Genomic DNA, 11,619 nt, shown 5'->3' with positions numbered 1-11,619 from the left:
TGCAGGCAGCGGGTCCCAGGGCCTGGCAGCACCGACACTGCAGGCAGGGGGTTCATGGTCTGGCAGCACCAGCACTGCAGGCAGCAGGTCCCAGGGCCTGGCAGCACCGACACTGCAGGCAGCGGGTCCCAGGGCCTGGCAGCAGGGCAGCACAGCGGGGCTGCGCCCCGGGCCAGGATGAGGCCGCGCCGCCGGCGAAGGGGGAGCGCCAGGGGCTGCTGGGGGGCCCCGCTCCCCGCGCTGTCTGTGGGCACCGGGTGCCCGTTTCCTCCCGGCACTTCCTCCACCGCTCCGCGGCCCCGCCCGGCCGGTGCCGCGAAGGCCACGGCCACGCCTGGGGAGCAGCCGCCCCTGGCACCTGCGGGCGCGGGTTCCGCCGCCCCCCCACCCCCCCAGACCGACCCGGAGCCGCCGACCCCGCTCTTCCACCCGGGAGCGCCGCGGCCCAAACGGGGAGACGCACACAGACCCGCCCCCCCCTCCGCGGGTCACGGACCGCCCCGGCCCCGAGCCCCGGCCCCCGCCGGCTGCCTGCCCGGAGCCGCGGCACCCACCCCGGCCCCTCGCCCCGCCGCGGCCCAGCCCAGGCTGGGCCCCGGAGCCCCCCGGCCCCGCACTCACCGTAGCCGCCGCCGCCGCCGCCCTCCTCCTCCATCCCGCCGCCGCCGCCGCTCCGGCCCCGCCCGCGTGACGAAGGCGCCGAGGCCGCCGCGGGCAGCAGCACGTGACGCGGGAGGGGGCGGTGCCAGCCCAGCCCCGGCCCCCTTATCCCCGCCCCCCTCACCCCCGCCCCGCCCCTGATCAGAGCAGCCGGTTCACAGACACCGAGAGTTTATTGCCACGGTCCGGCGGCCCCGAGCCCGCGGGGACCGGCCACCGCCTCCCGCGCTCAGCGTGGGGCCGGGCCGGGCGGGGAGGGGATGGGGAGGGAAGGGGGAACTGAGGGTTTCACTGCAACAGGCAGAGGGGAAAGGGGGGGGATGAGGGGGATGAGGGGTCCCAACCGGGGACGGAGCAGGTCAAGAGGGGCTGGAGCCAGGCCCAGGGGCGCAGCCGCAGCCCCGGGGCGGTGGTTGGCCCAGGAACCTCCCAGGACCCCCGAGATTTAAAGTCCAGGCTGGGGGCGGGGGGAAGGGGCTGCTCCAGGCCCAGAGGAGATGGTGGAGGGGCCTGGACTGGGCAGTCAGAGCTTGAGAGGCCCCTGCTGAGCTGGAGGGGAGCGGGGAGCCGCCCCGAGGAGGGGAGGGCAGGGGACGGACGCCAAGCGCGGCCTGACCCCAGGGCTGGGGCCCTGGCGACACGCGGGGTCAGCGTCCCCACCGCTCCCCGGCCCGTCCTTGACCCGGGACTGCTCCGTTCGCTGGCTGGGGGACCTGGGAGGAAAGGGCGGCGTTAGCACCCCGCCGGGCAGCTGCCCCCCTCCCTGCCCACCCTGGGGCTCACTCACCTCAGGGCCGGGGGCTCAGGCTGGAGGACTTGGCAGAACAGAACCTGCGTTTGCCCTGCTGCTGCGGGAAGGGCCTGAAGTGCTGTTTCCACTGCTTCTTCATTTTTCTGGTCTTCTTTACCTGTGCAGGGGCAGGAAGGCTCTTGGGGTCAGAGTCCCCCCCCCCCAGCCTCCTCCCGCCCACCCCAGCCCGGGACGGGGCCAGCACTCACCTTCCCTCTGTCAAACTCCTCGTCCCACTTGTCAATGATGGTCTCGCTCCGGGCCCGTGTCGCATCCCGAATGGCATCCTGGCTGACGGCCGAGGCCCCGCCGTCCCAGGTCAAGACTGCGGAGCAGTATGGTCGGGGGGGGGAGCAGCCCGCTCTGTGGCACCCCCCAACAGCCCCTCGGCCGGCTCCAGGAGCCCCTGCAGCCACCCGCACTGGTGCTGGGGGGAGCTCAGGCCCCAGCACCGAGGGCTCTGCCCACGTCCGGGGCTCAAGGCCAAGGAGCCGCGTGGCTGTTTGCCCACCCAGGCGAGCGGGGATTACCTTGTTTGCCATAAGCCTTGTCCAAGGAGTCCCTGAGTAGCTCCTCCACCACGCCGGACACCGCCAGCTTCCCGGGTGCTGCGCCAGCCCCACAGTCATCTCCAGCCTGGCCAAGCCGGTCACGGGCTGCCCCTGTGGAAACAGGCGGGGTGAGGGCAAGCCACAGGCAGCTCCTGTGTTGCCCCATCGCCAAGACAGATCTCGCCCCAGGAGACACTGTTGGGACTAACAAGATCTCCCCAAGGCGTTGGGGCAGGGAGGAGCTGGGGGGTAAATCTTCACCCCAGAGGAGCACACCCTCAGGCAGGGTGCAAGCGGGCAGCTCCCCACCACGAGCAGCACGCAGGCCTGCGGCAGCTCAGCCAGGGACAGGGGCAGGGAGACGGGCACCCACCGGGCCGTGGTGGGGACCAGGAAGCGCTGGGGACTGCGCCCCAGTGCTCCGAGGGGCTGCGTGGGCAGGGGAGCGGGCAGGGTGGAGGCGCATGGCCGTACCTGGGCTGCTGTCCGTGGCACAGAATTTGCTGGCAGCTGGCAGCTCCAGGCTTGGGCTGCTGAGGATTTCCCTTCTCTTGCGCTTGCGATGGTCGCTCTCCCCAGACTCAGGCGCCACAGTCCGCTGCTGCTTTGTGCTCGGCGGCCCTGACTCGGCCTCCCTAGAGCTGGGGAAGGCAGTTGGGGTCAGCCCGCGCTGGCCAGGCCCAAGGGGGATGTCTGAGCTCCCCGCAGGGCAATGGGGGACAGGGATGCCTGCACCCCAGCGCTGCGCTCGGGGAGGGGGAAGCCACCTCAGCCGGCCCCGTGCAGCCGGTGGCAGCGCAGGGAGCCAGCCCGCAGGCAGAGCAGAGGTGTGACCCCAGCCCCTCACCTGCCCGAGGACAGTGTCCCACTGCAGCACTCTCCTGCCTCCTCCATCCTCCTCTTCTTCTTCTTCTTCTTGAGGGAAGAGGTGGGCTCCATGCCCAGGTGACTTCTGGGCTCAGACACTTGCTGCTTGGGCCTGCTCTCCAGCTCCTGACAGCCCGGCCCATTCCCACCACTGCTGGGGCCCTTGTCCACCGCCGCCTTCTCTGCGAGGGGCACTGAGCTCTCCTGAGGGAGATGGTTCTTCTTCTTCTTCTTCTTCTTGGGGGGCTTGAAGACTTCATCCTTGCCCTTCACAGCCAGAGTGCCAGGGCTGTCATCTGCTCCATGATGGCGCTTTTGCCCCTTCTTTTTGGAGGAGCCAGAGGTGACCTGGCCGAGCCCCTTCTCGCTGCAGGGAGGAAGGTGGTGTGAAGGGTGAGCAGTGCAACCATTGGTCAGGGGGGAGGCTGGGAGCTGAGGGGCTGAGTCGAAGATGAAGCTGGATGAAGGCTTTTCACTATTTGGCAGTTTGAGAGCCAATGAGGACAGTCTGAAGGACAGGAAAAGAGGCTGACATGATCTGAAAGGCAGGTCAGGAGCGGGAGCCCCTCTCTTCCTCCCCACCCCGAGCTGCAGGAGCTCAGCACCCAACTGCTACCATCTCTGCCACAAAATGTGAATCAGACCCCGCTCCCAGGGCAGCAGCTGCAGGTGCAGAGTGACCCTGCACCTGCCCAGGGCCAGCCACGTGTGGGGCACATGCTGTCCCACGGGGGATTAGGCAAGGGTGAGCGTTGCCGCAGCACATGCTGATGGTGAAGGTTACAAGGGAGACCCGGAGCAAGATCCAGACCAGGCTGCTGCCTCCCGATCCCACGGGACACTAGTACATGCTCAGGGACTGCAAAGCTCCCCTCCACCCTGTGCCAGCACTCAGAGAAACCACCTTGCTTCTAGAACCCAGAGCAAGCCCGGCCAGCCCAGGAGAGCAGGAGAGCCGGCTGCCAAAATTGCCCCCAAGCCAGCTGCGACACCGGACAGTCACCTGGTGGAGCAGCCCAGGGCTGCGACCGGAGCCCGGCAGCGACTGGCACCGCTTACCTCGACTTGCCGGAAGGCTGGGGAGCGGAGTCGGGGTGGGTGGTGGTCGTGGGCTTGGTGCGGTCAGTCAGTTGTGGTGGAGGTTGTGCCTGGGGGTCACTTCCTCTCGCCTTCTGCGGAGCGTTGCCCTGCAGGTATTGACAGAAATAAAAACTTGGTGGTCTAAAGAAAAGATGTTTCTGTGAGCCAAGGGGGGAAAATAAAAAGGGGAGCCCAGAGAAAGGGGAGGGGAACAGACACAGACAGAGGAGGGACGTGGGGGGTGGTAGAAGAAGAATCAGAAGTGTTTTCAGGTCGAAGCACAAAGGAAAAAAGGAAGGAAGGAAATTTAAAGCCCAGCAAGCCCAGCGCACCGTCCTGAGCCCGGCGGCACAGCAGCGCCCAGAGGGCCGGTCCCAGCCGCTGCCTGCGGGAGGCAACTCCCCTGCTCCCGCACAGCCCAGGGGACACGGACACGCTGCCCCCAAGAGGGCTGTGGAGGCCACCCCACCGCAGGGACCGGCCTGGCCCCGCACCCCGACCCCGGAGGGCAGAGCTGGGGCTGAGGGGCTCTCCCCACCCCCTCCGGCTTGGCAGGACACCCAGCGTTAGCCCCACGCCTGCCCCCCGCACCAGGCCTGAAGTAGGCCGCAAGGCCCCTGCTGAAGACTCCGGGCAAAGCTCAAATTCACCTTTTTGGCAGAGATCATCGACTTCAGGACCGGCAGCGGTGACGTGACGCTGCTCAGCCCCAGAGCGGTGCCGGCCGACACGGAGGATTTCAGCTGTGCCAGTTTGGAGCCTTTGCGGGCAGCCGGCTTGGCGCCGGGGCCTGCAGGGAGCCCCATGCCACAGCCTCCTTCCTGAGAGGTGTGGGAGCTGCTGGTTCCCTTCTTGGCCTTCCGGGACGCTTCAGCCACCTTCCCCGCTGCACTGTGCTCCAGGCTGGCAGCTTTGCTGCGGGACAAGTCCTTCTCCAGGGGGCTGGTGTTCGCCTCGTGGCCACGGGGCTTCTGGCCGGGGCTGGGCTCCAGCAGCAGCTTGGATGAGGTAGATGGCTGCTCGCCCCCCAGGGATTTCTGCCAGCGCAGCTCCTCTTTGGCCCCTTTTGTGTTGCAGAGTCCCTGAACTGCTTTGAGCACGGCAGGCAGCTTCGGGGAGGGGAGCAGCTTCTCGGCCCCCCGGGCTGTGCCATTGGGCAGCGCGGTGGCCGAGTGGGTGGCTTTGAGGGGCAGTTTGGGTGACAGGGACCCAGTGGGCAGCTTCTGTGAAGCAACTCCATTTGGCACCTTCGGCTTCTCAAACTTGTCAGGGGTCAGAAGAATTCTCATCTTGTCCGGATCCGGCAGCTGCTTCTTCATCAGCAGGTCAGGTTTCTAGATGGAGAGAGGAGAGGTTCAGCACGGAGAGAATTCAAGGAGCCAGGGGCAGAGCGATACCGCCCTCCACGTCCCTCCCCAGGCCCACACAGGAACCCTCGGCTCAGCAGGACCCCTCCCGCTCGCAGCGCGGACGGAGGGGCAGCGGCTCCCAGCCCCCAGGACTCACCCAGCCCAGCAGCGAGGAGGACATGGGCCCGTTGGACACTTTCTGGGCCTGACCAGAGACGCTGCCGGTGAGGGCAGGCAGGTTGGAGGCAACTTTGGCAATGAGCTCCTCCAAGCCCTTCCCGGGGTTGGGGGTTCTGGTGAAGGCAGAGAAGCACATGTGTTAACCACGGGGCTTGGAGCAACCGAACGCTCTCGTCAGAGACGCACACAAGAAACAGGAGCCAGAAGCCCCGAGAGCTGAGGTGCTCTGGATCTACAGCAAAACCATGACAAGGGGCTGGACCTCTCCCCGCCACCCTCCCCCGAGCCGGCGCATGCACACGGGTGTGGGGCTACCTGGGCCGAGCTCCATCCCCCAGCCAGGCAGGGGCCACCCACCCTGTCCCACGGGCTGCGGGGCACAGGCCGCTCTCACCTCACGTAGAACAGCATGTAGGCCTGCTGGTTGAGGACCACTTTGATGTTGCTGGAGCGGACCACGTCATCGTTCATTTGGTACCACTGCCCATTGCTGGCCTGTGGAAGGAGAGGGAACGGGGTCAGGCTGTGCCGGGGACCCTCCTGGCACGAAGTGCAGCAGGAACAGCACCCGCTGGCAGAGCTCCGCTCCCCAAAACCCACAGGCAGCCCAGGGCAGGCAAGGGGACTCTGCTAGAGAGGATCTCCACAATTCCAGAGCGCAGCCTGTACCCCCGCCCAGTGCTCCACACCACACACATCTGCTGAGCACCCTCCTTTCTGCGCACCACAGGGACCCCCGAGCACCCGCCAGCCCCCAGCCCGGAGCGGGTCCCAGGAGCGCGCCCTGGGCTCACCTTCACGTAGCAGAAATAATGCCCCGCATGGCAGCTGTAGCCAGCGTGCACCAGCACCGCGTAGAGCGAGTACATGACGGGGTCCCCCTTCTCCGACATGTAAGGGCGGATGTTCAAGAACTCGGGGTATGCCACATCCTGCCGAGAGAGGACACCTCAGGAGCCCACACAGCAGACGCTTTCTGGCTACAGCAGAAGCAGCTCAGCTGTCCTGCAAGTCCCGTCTCTTGAGGGGAGGGTCCCGCTCTCCCAGGCGGAGGCCGTGGGGAGGAAGATGCCAGGATGAGTCCCAGTCCCTCTGCAGAGCTCGCATCGCACACAGGACCACCCTCCACCCTGCTCCAGGCAGCGGGGCCTCGGGCCGGGGACAGCCCCAGCTCAGCAGTGCCGGACACTCACCTTTGTGATTTTGCCTCCACCAAAGTCAGAAAAGCGCTTCAGCGAGAGCGTGAGGACGTTGGAGGCTCGGTGGATGGTGAAGCGTTTGCAGGCCAAAACTTTCTGCTTGCATCTGCACAGGAAGAGCTCGAGCTAGTCCAGCTGTTCCACCACGCAGCTGATTGCCAGCCCTGGGCAAGCGGCAGCCCTTCGGAAATGGCCCTGCTGACACCAGCCACCACTCCAGGGCACCTACTCGCGGCCACATCTACCAGCCCAGCTCCTCCTCGTGAGGACCTCATGGTTTGTCCGTGGAGCAGGTAGAGAAGCCCCCCGACCTGTGGCAGGCTTTCTTTCCTCCTGCTTCCCACCAGCACGCCCGCGGCCCCGCGCTGCCTGCAGCCCCACACTCACTTGGCACAGCTGTAGGCGTTGTCCCCGTCCAGCAACTCCAGCTTCACAAACTGCTCCAGCGCCTGCTTGATGTTCCTGCTTTGCTGCAAGGGCAGAGGACAGGTCAGAGCACCAGCGGCCTGTCCACGCCACAGCCTGGCTCCCTGCCGAGACGCTGGCCCCAAGAGGGAGCGCAGAGCACGAGCATGGGCCACAGGCTACAGCAAAGTCCCGAGCCCGCCGCCAGCGAGGCACTGGCCAGTGGCCACGAGGGCCGGCAGCACTGCTCCCCACGCCACGGAGCCTCAGCGGAGGAGTCATGGCTCACGCTCGGGCAGTGGGCAAGCTGCCTCTCCCTGCCTGCACCATGCAGCTTAAGGAGCCTTGAGAGCAGCCCCGGTGCAGCTGCAAGAACATCCCCCGCGAGAGCAGAGCTCCTCCCCACCCCGACCCTGCCGCTGTACCCCGATGTCCAGCGCCATGTCCAGGTAAGGGTCGTAGGTGTCCGAAACGGCCTCACACTTCACACACTTCACTGCAAAAGAGCGAGCGATGAGCACACCCCAGCACACCACCCCAGCACAGCGCGGGCAGCTGCGGCATCCCCCCGCCAGGCTCCGGGACGCGAGCGCTGGGATGCCCAGCCTGGCAAGGAGGGCAAGTCCACTACGGGACGGGACAGCGAGCGCTCCTAGGGAGCTGGCAACACGGGCTCCTTCGCTGGTGGCAACGGGCTGGGGACCCACAGGCAACAGCGTTTTCCATCGCCACAACAAGGATCACGACCCACGGGTACCGCAAGACTGACCAGCTGCAGCTCCGGATAATTTACACACGTGCAGCAATTTTCCCCAAAGATTTTCACTGTGAGGCTCTCGGGGAAAGAGCAGCCCGGAGAGTCACAGGCCCAGGACCTGGCAGCCAGCACTCACCACGGGACCGCAGGTAACCGCCAAAGATCTGGTGAACCAGCGTCGTGGCCTGGGTCTGGCGATCCAACCTAGAGAGAGCGACACTGGATCTCACACCCCCCCTGCAACGGCCACCCCCATGGCCTCAGGGCAGTTCCCCCACGCGCTCCGGCCCCGCAGAGCTCGGGGAGCCACAGCCTCTGCCCGTCTGCTCTGCCTGCGCCGCAGCTCACGGGGCGGCACCGGGCTCCGGCCCGCACCTTCCCCTGGAAGGAGCAGAAACTCGCGGCCGGAGCTCAGAGCTGGGCCCTGCAGAGGCAAGGCAGCTGCCCGGGATGGGGGGCCCCGGGGAGAGCTGCCCCCCGCCAGCCGCAGAGCTGGGGCTGAGCCGGCAGGCACGCCTGGATTCCCTGGCAACTGGGGCAGGATCCAAACCCAGAGCAGCCTCGGGATCTGGGGACAGGACCACAGCTACGCCGGCACGGAGGAGCGGGGAGAAGGCAGACAACAGCCCAGAGCTGTGTCGCAGAGGGGCAGAGCTGGGCCACCCACCCCAGCACCTCCCTCCCTGAGTCCGACCTGGGGGACACGTCCACCCCAGAGTCCCCTCCCGCGGGCGCAGGGCACTAGCGACGGGCGGGCAGAGGCCCCACGTACTTGGCACAGCGGCTCAGGCAGGCCTTCTGCATGGCGTCGATGGTGTAACGCAGGAACTCGTGCGCGTCCTCCTGCCTCCTGAAGCAGATGTGCTGGGCGATGTCTGCAGGAGAGGGAGGAATCAGCCCCGGCACGTGTGGCAGCAGGGGCAGGCCCTCCCTCCCTCGGGGCAGGGACTCCGGGGTTTGAGCCCCCTCAACCCAAACCAGAGTCGGAGCCATGCTGGCTGTGGGGAAGCCCCAGGCAGCCCATGAAGTCGCCAGCCCCTGGCAGGCTCAGTGAGTCATCTCAGAAGTGCCTCTGCCAAGACCTGCCCCGATCTCAAAGGTTCTGCTCCTGCGTTAGTCACTGCTCTCCCGCAGGGCTACGGGAGGGGGGGGGCAACCATCCTTACTCTTGAGGTTTTGGATGAAGGACACTGGCTTTATTGTGTTGCCGCTGGAGGCAAAAGCCTGGATCGTGTGGTTCTGCATAATGCACATCATGCAAAAGCCTTCTTGGTGACCTGGAGCAGGAGAGGAGAGGACGTTGGGGACAGACCCAAGAGAGATGGAGGCAGTACAGTGGATGGGGGGGTCTCTGGTCCAACGCGGCTCAGCCACGCTCAGTTTTCCCTATGAGCTCTGCGCTACAGCAGAGCTCTGGGGCATCCCGGCTACGCAGGGACCAGCACAGGCCACCCCAGCTGGCACAGCCCGAGTCACAGCAGCAGCCCCTGCAACCCCCCCAGACAAGGCAGCATCCACGTGGATGGAAAACAGGTCACAGGGACCAGCTGAAGGAGCCTACAGGTCAGCCCTGAGGGGCAGATCCCCCCGGAGCCCTAAGGACGGGGCTGCTAGCCCTGCGTGCTCCCCTTCGTCACAGCTTGGAGCAGTAGCCCCCAGACTCCCTTTTCAAGCCACCCCTCAATGGCACCTGTACGCAGCCTCCTGCCCCGCGGGCAGGGGCTGCTTGGGGCCCCCAGGAAGCCAGTGGAGCCCAGTAGACCCATCTTAGTCCCAGCTACACCCAGCCGAGATAAAGCCCCCCCAGACACAAGGATGCAGTGCTCGGGACCCCTGCTAAGGGCAGGACGAGTGAGCCGTACGCAGGAACGGCCTCTCGACGCAGAAATGGGCAGGAAGGAGCAGGGAAGGTGCATCCCGACACCCGCACGGCCCTCGCCAGAGCCATGCCTGAGCGCAGCACCGCGAGCGGGACAGGCAGGCGCTTCTCCTCCTCCTCCTCAACCCCCCAGCCCCGCTGCCCGCGCTGGGCCTCCCCACTCACAGTTGCGGCCGTGCTCCCGGGAGAGCAGATAGTTGGCGAGCGGCGGCGTGTAGGTCAGGCACTGAATGGTGGCGTTGAGGAAACAAGTGTTCCCCAGGTTGTGCAGCCCGGCCCCGACGCGGTGGACACGCTCCCACTTCATGCAGAGGCGCTCCGGGGGGAAAAGCACCTTCTGGGGCGCGGGGATCCCGTCCCCCGGCCCCTCCGGGCCACGGCCGCTGTCTGCGGGGAGCAGGGCGGGGGGTGAGCGGTGGGGTGGGGGGTGCGGAGGGTTCCCTCTGGCCCTCGCTACCTACCCTGCCTGCCAGAGGGGTCCTGCTTGGCACGGTCCTGCTCGGCGCTGGGCTGGCGGGCGGTGGCCACGGGGCAGGGGCTCAGCACCTGGTACTTGTCCCGCAGCAGCTCCCACGGGCTGGCGCTGTCGCAGGTGCCGGGCTCGAACTCCACCTGCTGCAGCAGCACCGTCCTGGCGGCGGTGGCCAGGCGCGGGCCCAGCTCCGCCTCCTCGCCCGCCTCCGGGCCCGGCCTCAGCGCCTCCGTCAGCTTCTCCGCGATCGGCATGTCGGGGCCCGGCGGCCCCGGCTGGGGGGAGGCAGCGGCCGGTTGAACGGGGGCACCGGCCGCTCCGCTCCCGCGGCGGGGCAGCGCGCTGCCAGGGCAACGGGCCGCGGCCCACGTCCGCAGCGGCCCGGGGCTGGGGGGGCGCGTCCCCGACCACTGTGGCCACGGACACCCCGTCCTCCCGACCGCGACCCTCAGCGCTGCCTCCCCCCGCCGCATCTGGCCCGCCCGGTACCGGCGGCTGGAGCGCAAGCCCCGAACCCGGCACCTCCCGGTCTCGGTCCCGACACGCCCCGTCCCGTCCCCAGCCCCGGTCCCGGTCCCGACAACTCCCGTCCCAGCCCCGGTCTCGGTCTCGGTCCCGGCACTTCCCGGTCCCGGTCCCGACACCTCCTGTCCCGTCCCCAGCCCCGGTCCCGGTCCCGACAACTCCTGTGCCATCCCCAGCCCCGGTCTCGGTCCCAGTCCCGACACCTCCCGTCCCATCCCGAGCCCCCGTTCCGGTCCCGGCACCTCCCGGTGACGGTCCCGGTCCCGACACGTCCCGTCCCGTCCCGTCCCATCCCCAGCCCCGCTCCCGACACCTCCCGCTCCCGACACGTCCCGCTCCCGCTCCCTCCCGTCCCCTCCGTCCCCGCCTGCACTCACCATCCGGGTCCCCGCCACCTCGGCGCGCACGTGTAGTACAGAGGAACCGCCCTCCTGTCGCCGCCGTCACACGCAGCTTCCGCGCCGGTCCCCGAAGGGGCGGTGCCGGGCAGGGGTCCGCCCCCGCCCGCTCGTGCTCCCTCTCGCTGTCGCTGTCGCTCGCTCTCTCCTCTCCCCTCTCCCTACTCTCTCCTCGCTCCTTCTCCGTCTGTGTCCTGCCGCGGACTGACGCCGGGGTCGCTGTCGCCCCCCAACCAGACCCCGCGGGGGACGCGGTGGCCGCGGCAGCCCTCGCCAGGTGGGGGCGCTGTTGCGTCAGTTATACGCAAGCGCGGCCCCGCCCCCCGACCCAACAGGCCACGCCCCCCGTTACACCCTGCGGGCGGCGCTACCGGGAGCGGCCGCGCCGGGACCCGACTTAATCCTGGGCGGGACCCGGGGGATGGGCCGGGCCGAGCCGAGCCGGGCCGAGCCGAGCCGAGCCGGGCTGGGCTGAGCTGAGCCGAGCGGAGCCGGGCGGGGCCGGAG

The 11,619-nt window shown here is 68.0% G+C and overlaps 1 protein-coding gene across 4 annotated transcripts; it reads right to left on the bottom strand.

Annotated features, from left to right (window-relative positions):
• Nucleotides 1-814: 814 nt before the first annotated feature.
• USP36 (ubiquitin specific peptidase 36) lies at nt 815-11,227 on the bottom strand. 4 transcript variants are annotated; one of them, XM_074847429.1, is made up of 20 exons: nt 11,092-11,227; nt 10,179-10,464; nt 9,883-10,104; nt 9,005-9,115; nt 8,611-8,713; nt 7,975-8,042; nt 7,507-7,577; nt 7,064-7,146; nt 6,671-6,782; nt 6,272-6,409; nt 5,872-5,972; nt 5,455-5,590; nt 4,599-5,282; nt 3,928-4,055; nt 2,849-3,376; nt 2,476-2,642; nt 1,981-2,112; nt 1,660-1,775; nt 1,448-1,568; nt 815-1,373 (listed from the first exon to the last, which is right to left on the bottom strand). In XM_074847429.1, the coding sequence occupies exons 1-19, from the start codon at nt 11,092-11,094 to the stop codon at nt 1,449-1,451; spliced, it is 3,309 nt and encodes a 1,102-aa protein (XP_074703530.1). In that variant the 5' UTR covers nt 11,095-11,227; the 3' UTR covers nt 815-1,373; nt 1,448. The 4 variants fall into 4 exon arrangements, with proteins under 4 accessions (XP_074703530.1, XP_074703527.1, XP_074703528.1 ...); XM_074847426.1 differs by lacking the exon at nt 11,092-11,227 and having other exon boundaries at nt 10,179-10,651; XM_074847427.1 differs by lacking the exon at nt 11,092-11,227 and having other exon boundaries at nt 2,849-3,235; nt 10,179-10,651.
• Between the last annotated feature and the right edge of the window lie 392 nt (nt 11,228-11,619).

This window comes from Strix aluco, chromosome 21 (genome assembly GCF_031877795.1).
Source record: "Strix aluco isolate bStrAlu1 chromosome 21, bStrAlu1.hap1, whole genome shotgun sequence".
Classification (NCBI taxonomy): Eukaryota; Metazoa; Chordata; class Aves; order Strigiformes; family Strigidae; genus Strix; species Strix aluco.
Note: the sequence above shows the minus strand (reverse complement) of the source record. Positions and strands in the feature narration are given on the sequence as shown.

Bases quoted from the DNA above. Each gene is read 5' to 3' on its own strand.
- USP36 (XM_074847429.1), bottom strand. The intron at 7,147-7,506 runs GTACAGCGGCAG...CTGCCCTTGCAG, and splicing joins ACATGGCGCTGGACATCGGG to CAAAGCAGGAACATCAAGCA. The intron at 3,377-3,927 runs GTAAGCGGTGCC...CCTGTCCTTCAG, and splicing joins CAGCCTTCCGGCAAGTCGAG to ACTGTCCTCATTGGCTCTCA.